General features: G+C 39.1%; 1 protein-coding gene and 1 non-coding gene across 3 annotated transcripts in view; one reads left to right on the top strand and one right to left on the bottom strand.

Moving 5' to 3' along the window:
• Positions 1-2,280: 2,280 nt before the first annotated feature.
• LOC127358264 (ectonucleotide pyrophosphatase/phosphodiesterase family member 3) overlaps positions 2,281-18,114 on the top strand; it is a 31,620-nt gene continuing 15,786 nt past the window's right edge. Inside the window, exons 1-11 of one of the 2 annotated variants that reach the window (XM_051391247.1) lie at positions 2,281-2,410; positions 4,134-4,203; positions 7,585-7,731; positions 8,009-8,134; positions 8,735-8,795; positions 9,041-9,138; positions 9,547-9,626; positions 13,086-13,205; positions 13,435-13,544; positions 16,821-16,886; positions 16,988-17,060. In XM_051391247.1, coding sequence (XP_051247207.1) covers positions 2,372-2,410; positions 4,134-4,203; positions 7,585-7,731; positions 8,009-8,134; positions 8,735-8,795; positions 9,041-9,138; positions 9,547-9,626; positions 13,086-13,205; positions 13,435-13,544; positions 16,821-16,886; positions 16,988-17,060 — 990 coding nt within the window. In that variant the 5' untranslated portion in view covers positions 2,281-2,371. Of the gene's footprint in view, positions 2,411-4,133; positions 4,204-4,527; positions 4,603-7,584; positions 7,732-8,008; positions 8,135-8,734; positions 8,796-9,040; positions 9,139-9,546; positions 9,627-13,085; positions 13,206-13,434; positions 13,545-16,820; positions 16,887-16,987; positions 17,061-18,114 lie in introns of those variants that run through there. The other variant, XM_051391248.1, reaches the window with a different exon arrangement.
• On the bottom strand, positions 12,495-12,655 carry LOC127358506 (U1 spliceosomal RNA). Its single transcript, XR_007882440.1, has one exon. It is a non-coding gene; the product is annotated as a U1 spliceosomal RNA (small nuclear RNA).

Below are 18,114 nucleotides of genomic sequence, written 5' to 3'. Positions count from 1 at the left end.
AAGGGTTGGCATAAGCCTATCACCTGCAGAGAAAATTGGACTTTGGCATAAGTCATGTTTTTTTTTTTTGTTGAGGCTGGGCAGGTGGTCTGAGTTAACCCATTTTACACAAGCTCTGATGGAAACTGCTGGAATAATGCTGAGGATTTGTTTTTATGTATTTGCCAAAAGTAAATGAGACCCAGACTGCTCAGAGTCTCAATATGGCACTGATGTACTGTATGACTATGATGTTCGTATGGTAACTGTTGTGTCACAAAGTCCTGGAACTGATTTACTCTGTATAGTAATTGCCAGCAATTTTTCAAATAACAAAGCACTTGTTGTTGTAGAACATGTGGCCAGGTGCACACACAAGGTAAGATGAGAGACAGAAAGAAAAGAAAAGGCAGGACAAAGCAGAGAGGAATATTTATTTCCCGGAAGTGCAGTTGTATGGGACTGTGTATACCCACAGCTAGAAGGGCCAGTGCAAACACTTCTGTATTTACAGAATACACACTAGGTTCTGTTACACACATATTGTATCTCATTTTAGGCATTTTAAAACATACAATTTTAAACCTCCTCACCTGGACAAGTGGCTTGTTTAGCTTACGTGTAAATTGCTACTGTAGACTGAAGAGAAATCAACAATTGACTTACGAAGATATTTTTGAATTCAGTTCTCAATGGCTACTGCTTCAGTAACATGAAAAATTACAACCAAGAAAGTTAATAACAGTTTATAATGATTAAAACCTGCAGTTGGTTGATAATGTTATGTTGAGGATTTAAAAGCAATGTAGAGCCGAACTGATCAGTCAGTTTATCATCAGTGTAAGTTATAGCCACGCCACTATATGCCAACGTTATCATGTTTGCAGTTGTGATTGGTCAGTGTACATTAAGCTGTAATACAAATACAGTGATCACATATTTGGATAAGCCATATATTTTATGTAGCATTAAGATTTAGCATGCTAATGTTAGGATGGTAATATTCTTACAGTTAGCATGGTATTTTAAATAAATTAATATTTGAAATAGAAGATAGAAGAAGTAGAAGAAGAAGAAAAAAGGAGAAGATAAATACTTTTTATTCTGCCTAAACCTTCATTTGATAACTGATGAGATACAAAAACAGTAGGGAAAAGAGTGAGGGGATGACCTGCAGCAAGGGGCCCAGGCTGGAATTAAACCCAAGACAATGCGGTAAGGACTGTGCCTTGATATGTTGTGTGCACACTCTAAAGATGATGAACTGGATCCTGTCTGAGAGCTCCTTTCTTTTTCTTTTTTTTATTTGTAATATGAAATATGTCACTTTGGTAATAAAATTGTGAGACTTGTTGCGCCGGTTGCCAACATACTAAACAAAATTTGGTAAAAATAAAATCAACACACGTGTGATAGTGCTTGATGTTAATGTACAACGATGATATTCTGGAAATCACAGCTATCAGGTGAGCTACCTGGACACCAAACATTGTGTTATCTTTAAACATGTTAACCGTATTTAGAATATTATACTTCAGAAAAATCCAGAGTACTATTTAAATAATTCAAAAGCAATTTTTTGTTTAAAACGCTGACATCTCCGAGGCTCTGTAAGAACTCCAGATCCTACCAAATTGTAGGGAATCCATCCAACACTGCAGATATTTCCCTCCACACCAACAGGTTGGTCTGACAGAAAGACTACCAGCTTTGCCGTCCGTAAAACTGAATGCTAACATGGCAACTACTACTAATTATTGCAGCTATTTTGTCTTTGCAGGATGCTGTGGTGTGAGGTGTACTCCATATTGCTCCACTTTATTGCAGTGCAAAGGTGATGATTTTTCAGAATTCAAAATGTAATCAGAGCTTATCAACTGAGCCTATTTGTCATAGTTCCAAGCTCAAGGTTTCATCCGCTTTGATACAGCAAATTCCCAGACACTGGCAGCAAGGCATGAGTCAATATTTCACATCTTCTCGACATTAATAGTCAATTATTGGCTTTAGTTGCTGTAGTTTAATCTCCAATAAACCAATAAATATTTATCAGCGGTTATTTACATTCACAGCAATCTCACACTGGCAGTTTGAATCTCTATACAGCAGCCGTCTGTATTCCAGGTCTTAGCTAATTATTACCCACACTTACCATTTTCATTTTGCATGTATCAGGTGTGTTTCTAGAGTTAAAAGGTGTCATAAGCATCGTCATCTGTGCTTTGACAGATGGAAAACACAGAAACGTGAGGTTATCTCCACGGCAATCAGTTACTTATCTATTGCTCGCACCAAGTCCAGAGTTCAGGGCTGTCATATCTTCCTTTTTCACAAACAGAGGGACGTGTTTTACTCACTTTCTGTCTGCGTGCTGTGTTCGTTCGTAACAGCCATGGGTTGGGTGAAGGAGTCGCAGAAAAAGAAGATCATTGTGAGTATCGGCATTTTTATTTAGAAGTTTAATACACTGCAAGATGTGCTAAGATAGATGTCATTTTAAACCTTTTCACACTTAAATATGGATACTGGATATTAAATGTAAAAAGTGGTATCATGGACTCATATGGGACCCCAATCCCTCTCATAGTGACTGCAGTAGACCAGATTCACATTGGATCCACACTATCACAAGAGTGATTTAAATCTAATCTAAATCTAAATTTAAAATGTTCCACCAATGTAGTCAGCCATTCTTAGAGTAATATGCTAGATAATGAATAATTCTGGCAATGATGATATCACTTTGTGATAGTCAGTTTCTGTAGAAGACACTGACACTGGATAATTGGTTGTGGTTGTTAATATGTATTACATTAGGGACATCATAAGCATAAAGGAAAGGCATCAGAAGCGAATATGGATAAATATGGATACTATCTTCCATGGTTTATGTAATTTGATATCAATATATGGATATAAAGTATATGTATCCAGTATATTGGGCTGAATCTTCTGGAAAATCCATTGTAGATGGATAAAATACATTTCACAGAACTATCTCCATCATGCACATCTGTAGTCTTTGTAATGCCTGTTGTGTGTGTGTGTGTGTGTGTGTGTGTGTGGTGTGTGTGATTGCAGTTGAACTTAGAGGTTAAATGCAGTGCAAGAGCAATATGAAATAATAAATAATAAATAATAAAATAATTTGTTATTCTTTGAAATATTTTTAAAACAACCTTCAATCACACAGATCAGAAAACAGCCTGGTGCTATTTAAGTTAAACCTGATACGCAAAGATTTGATGAATAGTATAAATAATAGTATTTTCATCCAAATCATTTCTTTTGTTGTGGAAATGTAGAATTGCTCCATTTATAAATATTTATAATTGCTTAGATGATAATTGCTCCCAACTGTGTTCCCATAAATGTTTGTTTTTACTGAACCATATGGTAGTTTAACTTGAAATCAGATGTGAACCATCTACAGACCAAGTTAACACAGTTCCACTGCAACAGCTTCAACAGAATTTCCATTTGTCTGTTAGGAGTGTCACAGAAACACAGTGAACGGGAATAGTGACATGCTGTAACAGAACAGGAATGTAAAAGACAAGCCACCGGTAGCTTTGCACTAAATTGGACCGATAGGTGTGTTATGTTACACCTCGTTGTAATCAGATAAGAAAATTGCTGATGGCCCAGGCTGTGCTTTTTCTTTTTAAAACTACTTTAGCTGATACGTAACAAATTCTAGCACAGCGGTTCCTCGTGCACACTAGACCACAGAACCCCAGTTTGAAAGGATTGTGTCTTTTTATTTATAGGTTTGAAGACAAAAGCCTTCATTGACTACCATAGACAAACCATGATCAAACAATCAATAAAACAGCCAATGATATTTCTTCCTCTGTTGCTCTAACTTGCAAATATATTATATATAATATATATAATACTTCTCTTGCTGGGGACCCCCTACAACCCACTCAAGGACCCCTGTTGGTCCCCAATCCCCAGTTTTAAAACCACATGACTCTCAAATTAAGATTGACTTTTGTTTCACAACGATAGGTTGTGCATAAAAAGAGATGGCTATCAAGACTGTTTTATTGTAAGGATTCAAGGTAAGGATTTGTTTATGTCAGCACACACTCACAAGGAAATGTGTGTGTGTGTGTGTGTGTCTGTGTGTGTGTGTTTCTGTGTCACAGATAGGTGTCTTGGCTGTATTGATTGTGACCCTAATCCTCGGTCTTGGACTTGGTCTTGGATTAGACAAAGGTGTTGTCTCACTCACTCACACATACACACACACACACACACACACACACACACACACACACACAGCGACATGCGAAATGGCACGCACACTTTGCATTTTCGTTTCAAGCAGCAGTTAATACAAACTCCCACCTCTTGGCTGAGACTCAAACTTCACAGTAATGTGTGTCTCCACGGCAACAGTTGGCTGCCACAAACTTTGCCACCGTACTCATTTAATGCATTCTTGTCTTGTTTACCAAAACTGAAGACGTCCTAATTCTGATGACTCAAATGTCCAGTGACTCATCATTTTTCAGATCATTCCGATCTGATCGGAGTTCCGTGCCCTAAGGAAGGATGGAAAATGTTAGTTTTGTTTTGAAGACACTTGCGCCACACTGAAGGCCTTGTATAACGGTATGATACATGTTTGTAATCAGTCACACTTTGTTGACTCTTAGCATAATATGACTGCAATCCATTATTAGCGCTGTATTCGTGTTGCTGATTAATACCAGTTGCTCACACTTACTTCATTGATGGTTTTTTAAACTGAGTTTTGGAAGGAGCTACAGGTGGCGATTTTCAGGGAAAGCTCCACACTCCCAGAATCTCTAAGCTTCTCAAAGCCAGAGGTAACTGAAAAGATTAGAGGAACTCACAAACTGTTTAATTAACGTTAGCCACACAGTAAACAGCAATGTTCACTTTATCTTGGCTTGTCTTGCTAGCTGTTTGTCCGGCATTCAGTTTTGGAGATGTAAAGAGTGAATGAATCTCCATACATTTTACCATTTAATATCCTATATTTAATTAATTGTGGAATGTTGTATTTTCCTAAAGCTGCCACTAGATGTAACTATAGAACCACACTTTACTTAGATTGAGTATACATAATTGGCTCTACATTGTAATACATATACTTACTACAATTGTTTTGTTTGTTGTTTTGTTTACAATGGTTTCTTTTCTGCTTACATGGACACATTAATATCCTGCGTCAAAGCTGAGTGGAAATTAGGGACTAGTTTTTCAGTCATGGAAACACCTGGGAATTGATAACAATGCCCAGATATCCTGGAAATAATCGATGTTCTCCTGGAAAATGTTTATTGTATTTTAGCCCTTCACTCAGATTGCCTGTGTTAGTTTTCCACTTTAGACTTTATTACGTAAAGCAGAAAGGGAAAATGCCGCTGTTACTACCGTGTCATTCCGGATTTGTTTACACCACTTGCAATGAACTTTTGGTGTCGAGTCTATTTCGTAAGTGCTGTAGACAGTCATATCTACATGCATGGCGCCTATTGTGCAATCAACACTTTCACAGTCTACTTCTTCTTTTAATAGGCTAATAGGTGAGAAGATAAACTCTACTTGATTTGAACTGTTACTTATGGGCTGTGGCCAAATTAGAGATACAGTGAAAGGAAAACTGTAATCAGAGACTGCAGCTCTGCTCTGCTGAGACCGCAGAGATAGTGAGCTTACGCAGAGTTACATACATGTTAGTGAGCAAGTGCTGTCCTCTATTGTCAAGAACCCTCCTGAAAAATGTGTCCCAATCTTATACATAATAATCACATAGAGACATTAATAATAGTCTAATTTTACCCATGGTCCATAATGATAAGATACCAAGCCATGCATGTGCTGAAATCTGCAGGTTAGTCAGTGGTTGTTAAATGCAAGGTGAGTGAATCATTTGAAAAGTATATGCCTTAAAGAACCTAATCTCAGTTAACCGTGTTTTCTGATTTGCTCCGTCCAGAGGAAGTACTGACTCATATGAGACGCAGTCATTTGTGTAATAACAATTTACTAAATGTTTTGTCTTTTGGGGTCAAAGATTTTTTTTCCGCTTACATGGATGCATATCAATGTCCTGTGTCAAAGATGAGTGAGGTTTTTTCACTATACTAGTGTGACTTGCTGTGCTTATAGAGCATCATTTGGTGTTCTTGTTATGTGGATGAGTAAATGAGTAAATGCCTATAGTTGAGGGGGCTGAACAACATGAAACTATGTCATCAATCAAGTAACAATAGTGCACTGTTCAGTGAGGGAGTGATAGCGCACGTCTTCATTCTTAGTGTGGAAGGGGATCCAAATAGTCAGTGAAAAGGAGTAAAAGGAGGTCTCTTTCCTCCTTTTACTGTGGTAATTTTCCCTTACTTGTTCCAGTCTTTAATCAGTTTATAGCTGTTTTATATGATGATATCGTGTATGATGCCACTCATCGTCATGCTGTTTCTGTCAGAAGTTCTGGGTTTTATTACCACCAGTTTCATCTTAGTGGTCCTGTAAATTCTATGAAAGTGAAATGTTCTGCTTTCAAAAATGTCGTAATTCATGGGTTATAGGATGTTATTGGATGTTATAGGTTAAAGGATATGCTTTGTCCTCTTGGGTTAGCATTTTCTTTAAGGATTCCTCAGTTCTGCCGACTGTAGGACGAGAGTTGTGTCTGACGCGTAGATCAAATCGGTGCTCAGATTTGGTTGTGAGTAGTCTGAGCTTTGTCCTCTCATCAGTCAGCAATATATTAAAGTCAGTGACACAGTGATGTGTGTCAGAACCACATTATGATTCCCCCAGACAGATGAGCAAAACATCCAAACAGAGATGAAGCACGAGATGCTTGCATTGGAAAATCCCACAATGGGAAAGGGAGGGGGACTCATCTGTCTCCACACTATCAATTAGATGACTCTTGTGGACAATCATATAGGAAAGAATTGTAGGTAGGTAATGACCAGAGACAAAAAGTTTTTAATCCTGTTTGAATTGTATCATGAATTACACATAGGATGTTTGACAATTTAAAAGGTAATTTTGCTAGTCAAGAAAGTCTCATTCCCAGGTCAAATTCTGTATTATTTGACAACCTGTGAATTAGACTGAACAATCCACTGTCTTTCTCCGCTCTGATTAGCTGTTAGGGTTAGAATAGAATAGAATAGAATAGAATAGAATAGAATAAACTTTATTGTCCCCGAGGGGAAATTTGTCTTGGGCACAGTGCTTCAGTTTGTTGCTTCACAGAAACACGCATACCTCAACAACAGACACACATCAAAAAACAATTACAAAATCAACTTAAAAACATCTCAAAACATGGAAGACACTACATTTTAATACTGACAATGTGGCAGCTTAAAACGAGACTATAAGAATTAAAGTGCTACGGTGCTGGTTCGTCTATTGCACATTGCCCTATTGCAATATGCTAAGTTAGGGTTAGAAGAGCCAGAAGAACCTGTTTTTTTCCGCAGATTACGTGTCTCATGTATGACTGTCATAACAATGACACAAAGTTATTTTTTTTATAAAAGCTGCAGTGACTTCTTTACGCTGTTTTGTACCTGTGGCCATGACTCACCTGCAGATGTTTTGTAGGAGAGGTGCCAGTCATCCCCCACACATCCTGCAGGAATCGATGCTACGAGCCGTATGATGGTGACATCCCCGGCTGCAAATGTGACAAGAACTGTAATGCCAGCAACAGCTGCTGCTTTGACTACCATGACATCTGCACCGTCCCTAGTAAGACATTGTTTCTATAAAAATGAACATCTCCCAGGATAGCTGGAACATTTCTGGTACTCCAATCTGGGTTTTTCTCCTAGAGATACTCCCTGTTAGCTGGTTGAGTCTGAGTCTTCTGGATGAGCTGCCATTTATCCTTCTGTTTTAAAGCAAAGATTTCTGAACAAATATTGCAGATTTAACTCAACTTTAAAAGAAAAAAATATTCTTTTTATCTTTGGTTGAATATAGTACAGTGTTGTACCTCTGCTAACTCCATCATTTTTCCCTTCAGCCCAGCAGTGGGAGTGCACAAGGCTGCGTTGTGGAGAGAAGAGGTTAATGCAGAGCAAATGCCACTGCTCCGATGACTGTCTGTCTGCAGGAGACTGCTGCACAAACTACAAACACATCTGCCACGGTGAGAGGGGGGGAAACGACAGGAAACATAAGATACAAGCATATTTAGTAGATAAATGTAAGAAAAGTTTGGGCAAAATAAACAATGTTGCTGTTACATAAATGCACTGCCACTGAGAGACTCGGACTGTTCTAAGAATCTAACAACATTATGGAAAGGATCCCTACAGAGATAGACCTTTTGTTTGACCAGAAACAGCCACAATATCGCCACCAGACTCCATCCACAAAAACTGTAATTTTACCTTATATCAATGTAACCTTATTCAAAGTGGACAGAAACAAAATAAAACTCACCAGTTAGTCTCTCCACTGCTCCAACAATCACAAACTCAACTCACAAAATAAATCCTTTATTTACCGATGTAGTTTCAGTCATACTCGCTGCTCAGGACATTATGACTCAGAGCCGCTCACACATCTTTATTCTGGTGACATTTCACCTCATAGTGAAAGTAGAACACCTCATTTGATCTTTGGTATTTTGTTCATGTTTGAGATACAGAATATTCTCCAAACCCTAACCAACTAATGTTACTTTAATTTAATGGTTACATCCTGAAATATACTATTATTATGTACTTTCTCCACCCTGCTGTAGGAGAGAAAGCATGGGTGGAGGACGAGTGTGAGGACCTGTCAGCGCCCATATGTCCAGCAGGGTAATGTATCCTTAATGGGAAAGATTCATCAATCTGAAAATGCTTTTAGCGCTAATGTGTGTGTGTTTTTTTTCAACTTTTGAATTTGAGCTACACTTTTATTTTACATTTTTTGATTTTAAGACAGTTCATTCAAACTGAAACAAAACAACCCCCCCCCCAAACCATGTTGATCACCTTCATGTATCTCATCACTGTATGTTTATGTCTGTATTTAATCTTTTTGTTCCCCCCCTTATTTCTAGTTTTAAGAAGCAGCCTCTGCTCCTCGTCTCTTTGGATGGATTACGGGCTGAGTACCTGCAGACATGGAGCACTCTCATTCCTGTTCTGGACAAACTCAGTTAGTATCAACCAAAATTATGCTCTATTATACTTTTAATGTTCATGTCAAAAAAACAAACAAAACACATCTCTCATAGAAAACTATGCTCTTATGTACATGGACCACATTCCTATTCATTGTCAGAACTTAAGTCTGTTTAGTAAGGACAACAAATAACCTTACAAATTCATTGTATTTTGCCGTAGTAATACTAAACTTTTTTTCAGATTCTGATTCACCATCGGAGGTTTTGGGATTACTGTGCGTCAACTGCCAGGCCCGCAATAATTAGTTTATTGAGCCCCTATGTAGGACACTAACAAACACACCCTTGTTACTTGAGACTTTGAAACTGCAGTTGATTCAATTTTGATGTTGAAGTAGCAGCTAATGTTAATGTTTTCTTATCTGTTCGTTCTGTCACAGAGACATGTGGGACCTCGGCACCATACATGCAGGCAGCATTTCCCAGCAAGACTTTCCCTAATCACTACACCATTGTTACGGTAAAGTATCTTAAAGCAACATTATGAAACTTTAATATCTTAAAATAAGAGCTTTAAAATCATTGCTACATAGTTACACTCAGTCACTTGTAATTGTGCGAATGGTGCTTCTGTCATTCCCACTCTTTCCCCCCTTCCACCTGTTCTTGGAACATGTAACTTTTTGTTCCAGGTTGGGACAAGTGCGTAACGCTTTACAGCCCCACAAGTCACACACCCCCAAATATGTCACTTATTTTGGTAAAAGTGGTAAAGTTGCCTGTATTTGATCATAAGTGATGTACTCAATGTTCAATTGTCTATATTTACAACAGTGGTATTGCAAATGGGGGCGCCTAATAGCAGCAAATACCAAATCTTACATAATTTAGCTTTAAGTGAACAACACGTAATCAGATTTTTGATAATTTTCATGATTATAGAACCGTGGCTTGAAAAAAAACACTATGAACTTCAAATGTATGTAATTATTAAATTATTATTACACATAAGTCACATTATGTACCTCATGTAACTTAAGTACATGAATGAAATGTAACATACTTGGCGTAACTTGTGTACTGTCTACTTTTGGGTTTCACACAGGACACAAACAGCAGTCTCCTGGATCAAAGTCTTTTGTTTGTTTGAGCCACCCACCCACTCCACTACTTCCATGTGTGGACTATCTTGCTCTTAATATTATGTAAATTGACTCGGACGTCGGGTGCGTACACATATGACACTAGAGGGATTCCTACAGCGTCATATTTTGAAGCAGAGGGCCATTGACCAAGCGACAGAGTTGTTGTACAATAGTGCGATCATCAGCTCAAAAATCTAATTTTTTCCCTAAACTGTACAAAACTAATGAAATTTCCATCAAGCTTAACCAAACTTGTGTCTTTAGTACTAATTAGAAAATGTTAGAATGCTATAATGCTTAATTAAGGATAGGTCAACATGGAAAACATTATAGCATGTAAGAGCGTCTGCAGCCCGGACATCGAGCTCATCGCCGTCGGACTTCGTCCGTGTTGTCTGCCACGGGAACTTTCCAGTGTTGTCGCCATCACTGTCTATATTCCTCACAGTGGTCTTCATCATCACCATCACTGTTTACATTTATGATGTTCTATTTATTCTCCTGTACAGCACTTTGGTCAACTTTGGTTGTTTTTAAAGTGCTTAACAAATAAAGTTGGATTGGATTGGATTGGATTATGAGCATGTTAGCACAAAAGCTGTAGTCTTGTACTTCATCTGTGTTGCATTGTAATTCTGCAACAAGCCAGTCACTACCTGCTCTGAACCAAAAGAGCATGTAGTTTTAGAAATTCAAGGGAAATTCAGTGATGGATGAACAATTTGCTTTAACATGCAGGTTCTTAAGTTTTTCAACATAACATTCCATGTTTACAGGTAGCATGGTCCTCATCTGATAGATATGAAACTTTAAAAATCCACAAATTTAATAGGAGTTTTCCAGGACCTCCAGGCTTTTTCAGGGTGTGCTGCAGCCTTGTCATGCACCAGTGTATCATGTGTGGACCACGACATGGAAATTTCATGTAGATCAGATCATCACCACACAAGGCTTACTTCCGATTGCCAGTAGGTGGCGATATCACTGTTACTATATATTGGCATGTAGATGTTCAGATGTGTTCAGGGTGGGACTCTTATCAAACATATGAAGTTTTGGTGAAGATTGGACCATGTATGCTGAAGTTATGACTACTTCCTTTTTCATTTTTAAAAGTCCATAATCTTCCACAGAAATGTCCCAGATACCCCAAATTTGGAACATACATAGTGGGTGTGGAATTGAACAAAGTCACATGATCAGATTCTCTCCAAGATGGCAAGAAGACTTTTTTTTTCATTTGATCCTCCCAAGTCAGGATGGTGTGCCACTTGACAACTCAGACGTGTTACGAGCTGCTCCCCTGCTAACGGGAGCCACACCTGAACAGGAGACAATGGGTGTGGTCTAGGGCAGGGCCTTGCTAAGCGGAGTACCACTTGCTCAGATCTGGATTTGGTACCCAGGCACCACACAGTGGATGCCCACTGGTACTAGTACTTGGGATGGAGGTCAAATATAGAGAAATAATTTCTCTAAGGGGGGATCAGTTTAGGATAACTTGACTTACTTTATTCTCACAAAAGCACAAAGCTGAGTGTTATTGCCAAATGGCAAAGCCATAAACAGATTTACCTAATTGGTTTTCCTCTCCACAGAAATCTATACTTAAAACCAAACAACTTGTGCATTATGAAGAGAACCCGAGAAAACACTGCCCTCTGCTGAAGAGCTGCCGAAGTCTGGTGTCGTCCCAGCCACCCGCTGTTAGGCTTATTGCCTGCCAAGATCCCAGGCCACACCCATTCCTCAGGCCATTCCCACATTACCACACCTTCTTTTCAGAGACAAAGGCTTGGAACCAACAAAAAAACCTGAGGGCCTCTAGACTGTCTGTGAGGGAAAGTTATACGTTCAGGGGATTTGGTGGACCTTGTAGCCCTGTTTCCCTGCCGATGAAAAGTGAAAAATCTGGCTGCATTTATTTTGAGGCATTATCTTGCTGTTGATTCCCCTAAACTGTCATGGCTGACATACAATTGTTTGAGACTGTGACCCCACCGAGTTTTCACCAGGGACACCAATAAGCCAGTTTCTCAGTTTGTAATGGGTGTTTGATTTTCCACAAGCTAGGAGGAGGGTGCACCTTTGTGAGTTTGAATACTCTACCCATATTTACCCATGTATGCTAGGTGAAGTCTCCAGTCAATACCCTTGACTTCAGTGGCCTGAACATTCCCACAAGCGTGCTGACTAGTCAAATCTGTAGTAGTCAAGGTCCTTCTTTTTTTCCCCCCTCCAACATAAAAAGAGCAGAAACGCAATCCCACACTACGAGAAATAATGCAGTCAAGATTCCTACATATGGGGAATTCCGGTTCAGCACAGTTTGAGTGCAATAACTGAGACTTGACCTGAGTGAACCACCTTCTTGATCATGGTATCTTCCATGCCAGGTTATCATGATTTGGAAATCTCAGAGACTGGGGCGTCATTCCAGGACACATCCCGCTGGCGGATGCTGCCTACCACGCCTAATCCTAGAGTTAGTGGCCTTTAAGCATTAGGCATTTTTCGCAAAGTTTCATGAATTTTTGAGCATGTTAAGGCCTCCAAAAATGCGATTAATTTGGTATTAAAATAATAATAATAATAATAATAGCCAGAGCAGTTTCAATAGGGTTTCTAATGTTTACTCTCATTGACTAACAGCTTGGTGCCAGCTTGCTATTGACACATTGGGACTCATTTCTGAGGATTAATTTGACTCCACCTTGTCACAAGTCAACAGTAACTAATGTTGTACTTGCATTTTTAAAGCTGTATAGAAAAAGTCATTTTCAAATAAGTCTCTCTCCTCTTTTCTCCTCTGCTGTCCTCTCCTCTCCTTTTAGGGTCTCTATCCAGAGTCCAACGGTTTGATTGACAACGTTATGTACGACCCGGTGTTTGATGCCCACTTTAGTCTGTCCAGTCCAGAGAAAGATAACCCCGACTGGTACCTCGGAGAGCCGGTACGTCTTGTTTGGTTTGATTTTTCAAAATTTCGGATTATTTCAGATGCATGCTGGATGATGAACTCATAGAATGGGTGTTTGGTTTTAGGAGTGGGGGAGGGGTTACTGTAGAAACATGGTGATTCAACATGCTGGGCTCAATAGAAGAGGAGCCGCTCTCTCTGTACTTCCTGGTCTGTGTTGATCCACATCTCAGTGACATCATCTGTCCTGTTTGTCTTTGTAGATTTGGCACACAGCAATGTACCAGGGGCTGAAGGCTGGGACTTTCTTCTGGCCAGGATCAGATGTCAAAATCAACGGAAGCTTTCCCAACATCTACCAACCTTACAATGGGTAAGACTCCAAAGCATGCTGGGGAACCAGAATGTGAGAACCTGGTGTTACTGGTTGTGAACCATTACAAAAGAACAGACTGTGATCCAGGTCTAGATAGAGCTATTTATAGAGACCCAACGTGGGAACTGCTGGGCCTCATGAGTAACCACTTGGCAACTGCGGCAAGGAAAAACTTCTTTTTAAGAGGCAGAAAACTCGAGCAGACCCTGGTCCGGCCTTGAGTGGTGGAGTTTAGGCAGAGGTGAATGGGAGGAGAGGGTTGAGTGAGACATATAGATGCACAGCAACAATTGTAACAATAACAAATGTATTTACAGCTGCAAGCAGCGATGAACGGGCCCTCGCACTCCACGCAACTCAGGTTGTGCTGCGGTGGTGTCACGTGCCGGCTTAACACGTGCGGACCACAACATGAAAATTTCACGTAAATCAGATCAAAATCGCCGCATGGCGCTTACTTCCTGTTGCCAGTAGGTGGCGCTATCACTATATCTGAATATTGTCATGTAGACGTGTTCAGACATGTGTAGTTTGGAGCCGATTGGACAATGTACACTCAAGTTATGGCAAATTAATGCGTTCTGGCGGTACATTAAGATTTGACGCCATGCCACCGACATGCCCTTCAACAACAACTCACCATATTCGTCACATATCCTCAACAACATGTTTTTTGTCTTCTGACCAAATTTCAGCTGGATCTGATCAACCAGCTAGGAGTAGAACGTGATGGTATAAAACATGACATTCCCTTTTGCCAGTAGGTGGCACTATAAGTATGACTACATGTCGACATGAATATTGTCATGTAGAAGTGTTCAGGGCGGGACTCTTATCGAACGTGTGAAGTTTCATTGAGATTGGACCATGTTCTCTGTGTTTTTTGTTTTTGTTCCAAGTGTCATGTTAAGACCTATGAAGTAATATCAATAAAAGTGTGATGCATTGATACAGGCCTGGGAATGGTTGATAATACCATTATGTTGCATATAGTCCTATCAAAGTGATTATGAGCAATCAAGCAGCTATAACAAGATATCAGCTGATAAAGTACTGTACTTTGCAACACAATTATTTGGCGCTAATACAAATAAAATCGAATTGAATTGAATAAGGGAATGTTTTTTTATCACTGCGTGTAATGGCAGACAGTGTACAGATGTTCTTTATCAGCCCACTGTTGACACTCCTTTCTGCAGTTTCTGACTTGTGTCACTCGATTAGGTGATGTTTATCTCTGTTATCGATTCCAGTGAAGAGCCACTTACATTGCATTCACTTCCCGGATGATCTGAGCAGTTCATGTGCTATTTTTCCATACAGTCTTCACCCTGGAACACTTTGTTTTTAAACTGGTATTAAACCCAAGGACAAAAAGTCCATCATTAACAGGAATCGGTCACAGGTATTTACAGTTGTTATTAAATGAATAATATAATATAAATATCTATACTTGGTCGCAACTATGGCTACCTAAAGAAATCCAAACATGTTTGGTTAACATGTTTAGATGATTTTGATAGGATAGGCAAATCAAAGTGAAACAGAATATCAATCTATTCTGCATGTGGTTCTCAGCTCCAAGCCTATTACAAACATAATTAATATATTGCTTCATTATATGACATTTTTCTGAAAACACTGCAGTTTTTAACAAATGTTACTGAAACAGGAGGAAATAGAGCACTTGTTGGGGACTATTTTCTGCAGCGGATTAAAGCTATGGTTGGCAGTTTTTTGGTGCCATTAGGCAAAACTCCAATAATAACATTTAAACATATTGTAACTCTTCTGCACCTCCTCTTGGCTCTGTGTTCAGGCTTTAGAAAATATATCCTGTGATGAGAGCCTTTGGCCAATCAATTCAGAGAGAGGGTGTTCCTATTGGCCTATAGATGCATTCTTACATATGCACGTGTATGTCCATTCAGATGATGAAAGCGTAAACAATGGTGGAACTTGTGATACATTTCCTGTAACTCCTTCGTCTACAGGCCGCAGGTCGCAGGTGAGATTCAAACCCTGGCCGCTGCAGCAACTCTGTATGTGGGTCGCCAGCCTTACCGACTGAGCTAACTGGACACCCTTGTTTTTGTTTTGTCTTGTCTGTTGGAGTTTCAACATGAGTTATTCAGCCTCATCACACCTACCACACTTCAAAGGACATTGCAAAATATTCTCACGCCACATATTATTATGGTTTTTGGAGCTATTTCTTCCTAACAAGCTGACTAAGTCAGCTGCAACCCTAAAGCCTTCCTCAGAAATGTCAGCTACCCTGGTTTGCCAAATACACATCATAAGCCCACACATTATTGCTTTAAAACAAATAATGTATAAACCACATTATTAAAGAAGTGGAGATCCTAGAGTTTCCAAAGATACCAAATATTTTTTGTCAGGCTAGTTTTAACAAATAACAAAATATTCTAAATATGCAGACAAAAATGTGTTACACTTTTAAAATAAAGCTTGCTGATGTCACACTTTGGTCAGGGTTGGAGTTATAATCTGACCTTTGTGGGGGTCTTTATATAGGAGGATGCATCGGGTTTTGCAAGTCATAAATCCAACAGAAAACAGGCAGTCAATATAGAGAGATATAGTACTCATTAGACTGAAAAATTCATTAAAATAACGGATGTTGGTAATGTATTAGCGACCCCCACACAGGTATGATTTTACTTCTTTCATGGGAGCTCAGACACTGGCTCCCACTGAACTCGAATTTTCAGTGTGGTTTGGTAAAAAAGAAAAGATCATACCTGACAAAATCAGCCTTTAAAGTCCTGTGTGTGTTTGAGCCATTCATCCCCACCACTTTTTCCAAACGAAATTGTTTGGTACTGCACCTTTATACACGTGTGTACTTGTCATGTCTTGGGGAGGCAAAACGTAATACTGACACTGTATCCTTTAATTGACCTGTGGGTCGATTACACAATTTGGCCTGAGACTGGGCTGAATAAAGACATGACATTTAGATTGAGCCTAATTTACACATGGGAAAAGGTTGAGAAAAAGGTTTCTTCTTTCTTTCTTATGAATTAAACCAATACACATGCTTGTTATGTCTTCTTAGTTGAGAATGGCCTGTTTAAACAAACCAAATACAACAGATGCAGCAGTCACCTTTTCCAGTGTGGTTCAGTCACATTAAAACTAACCCTCTGATGTCAGCATGTCTTTAAAAGGCACTGTAAGAAAAACAATGTTCTCATCGGCTCTCTCTCTCTCTCTCTCTCTCTCTCTCTCTCTTTCTTTTGTTTGTAGGAAAGTGCCATTTGAAGAAAGAGTATATACTGTACTTAAATGGCTCCAGCTGCCAGATGATGAAAGGTTGGTTGTTCCACAATTTCTGTAAAAGCAGTGAGGTCAAGAAAAAAAAAAAAAAGGGGGGATTTTTTTCAGTCTCAGTAAAAATGACCTTTTCCCCCCAGACCAGATTTCTACACATTGTATCTGGAGGAACCTGATAAATCTGGACACAGCTTCGGTCCTGTCAGTGGAGGGGTAAGTGCACCTGTGAAGTGATCACAGATAAGGCTTGTTATAGCACATAACAAAGTCTGAAGTCCTTTAATGGGCCACAGATGAAAGATCTCCATAAAGGATGAATGAGATCCCCAATAAAACATTCACAATCACATCAACAGAGTCAGATGATTTATGATCCTTAATGAATAACTTGGACAATCAACTGTGATCAGATCGCAATGTGCAATTGTGTTAATTGTAAGGTGGAGCTGGTGGATTTGTGCCCTTTTACTTGACTTGGCATGCCCCAGGTGTGAAGCAATGCCTCTGTATGAGCTCTACTTATTTTACCTTTGCAGAGGAAGGACTCATATGTTGTTAGGTTTTGTTTTTCCTGAGACTTTTCCTGAGGCTCAAAAGCTTTCAACAGAGAAGGACAGCAAGCAGTGACAGCTGTGCTGGTGATTGGAAGGCAGATTAGTCAGGGATCCACAATGATTGTGAGGCATAGGTAAATACATGTTTGGACCAAGGTTATTATAGTTAATTAAAACTAAAATTAAAATAGGAGTGCCCTATAGCTCCCCGTGTGTCTCAAGCTGTCCCTTCAAATAAAGGCCAAAGCTCCCCACCCCCAAAATTAAAAAATTTAAAATAGGTGAATAAATATAATTACAATATAAGGGAGTAAAGTATAATATAAAGTATCTTTTCCATTTGGTGAAATATGTCAACACAACAAGCATGGTGCATGTGTTTGTTACGACTGTTTGGAATGCAATACCTATTCTTTTTAAATCTTACTTACAAATACTCAGGATAAAAATTGTACACTTTTACACTTTTGTAAAACTAAAACTAACACTGAAACTCATGAAAACTAAACTGAAACAAACCATGTTCAAACAATGAAAAGAAAACACTTTTAAAAACAACAGGAATGAGACGCAGTGCCACGCCCAGACAAAATACACACAGGCAGAGAGGTTATTACCTCTGACTATTAATATTATTATTATATCAGGTAGAGATCACAATGTGGGCCAAGCCGATGTGATTGCTGATTCTGTGTGTATTTGCAGCTTGTATT

Source organism: Dicentrarchus labrax, unplaced genomic scaffold (assembly GCF_905237075.1).
Source record: "Dicentrarchus labrax unplaced genomic scaffold, dlabrax2021, whole genome shotgun sequence".
In the NCBI taxonomy this organism is placed as follows: domain Eukaryota; kingdom Metazoa; phylum Chordata; class Actinopteri; family Moronidae; genus Dicentrarchus; species Dicentrarchus labrax.
Note: the sequence above shows the minus strand (reverse complement) of the source record. Positions and strands in the feature narration are given on the sequence as shown.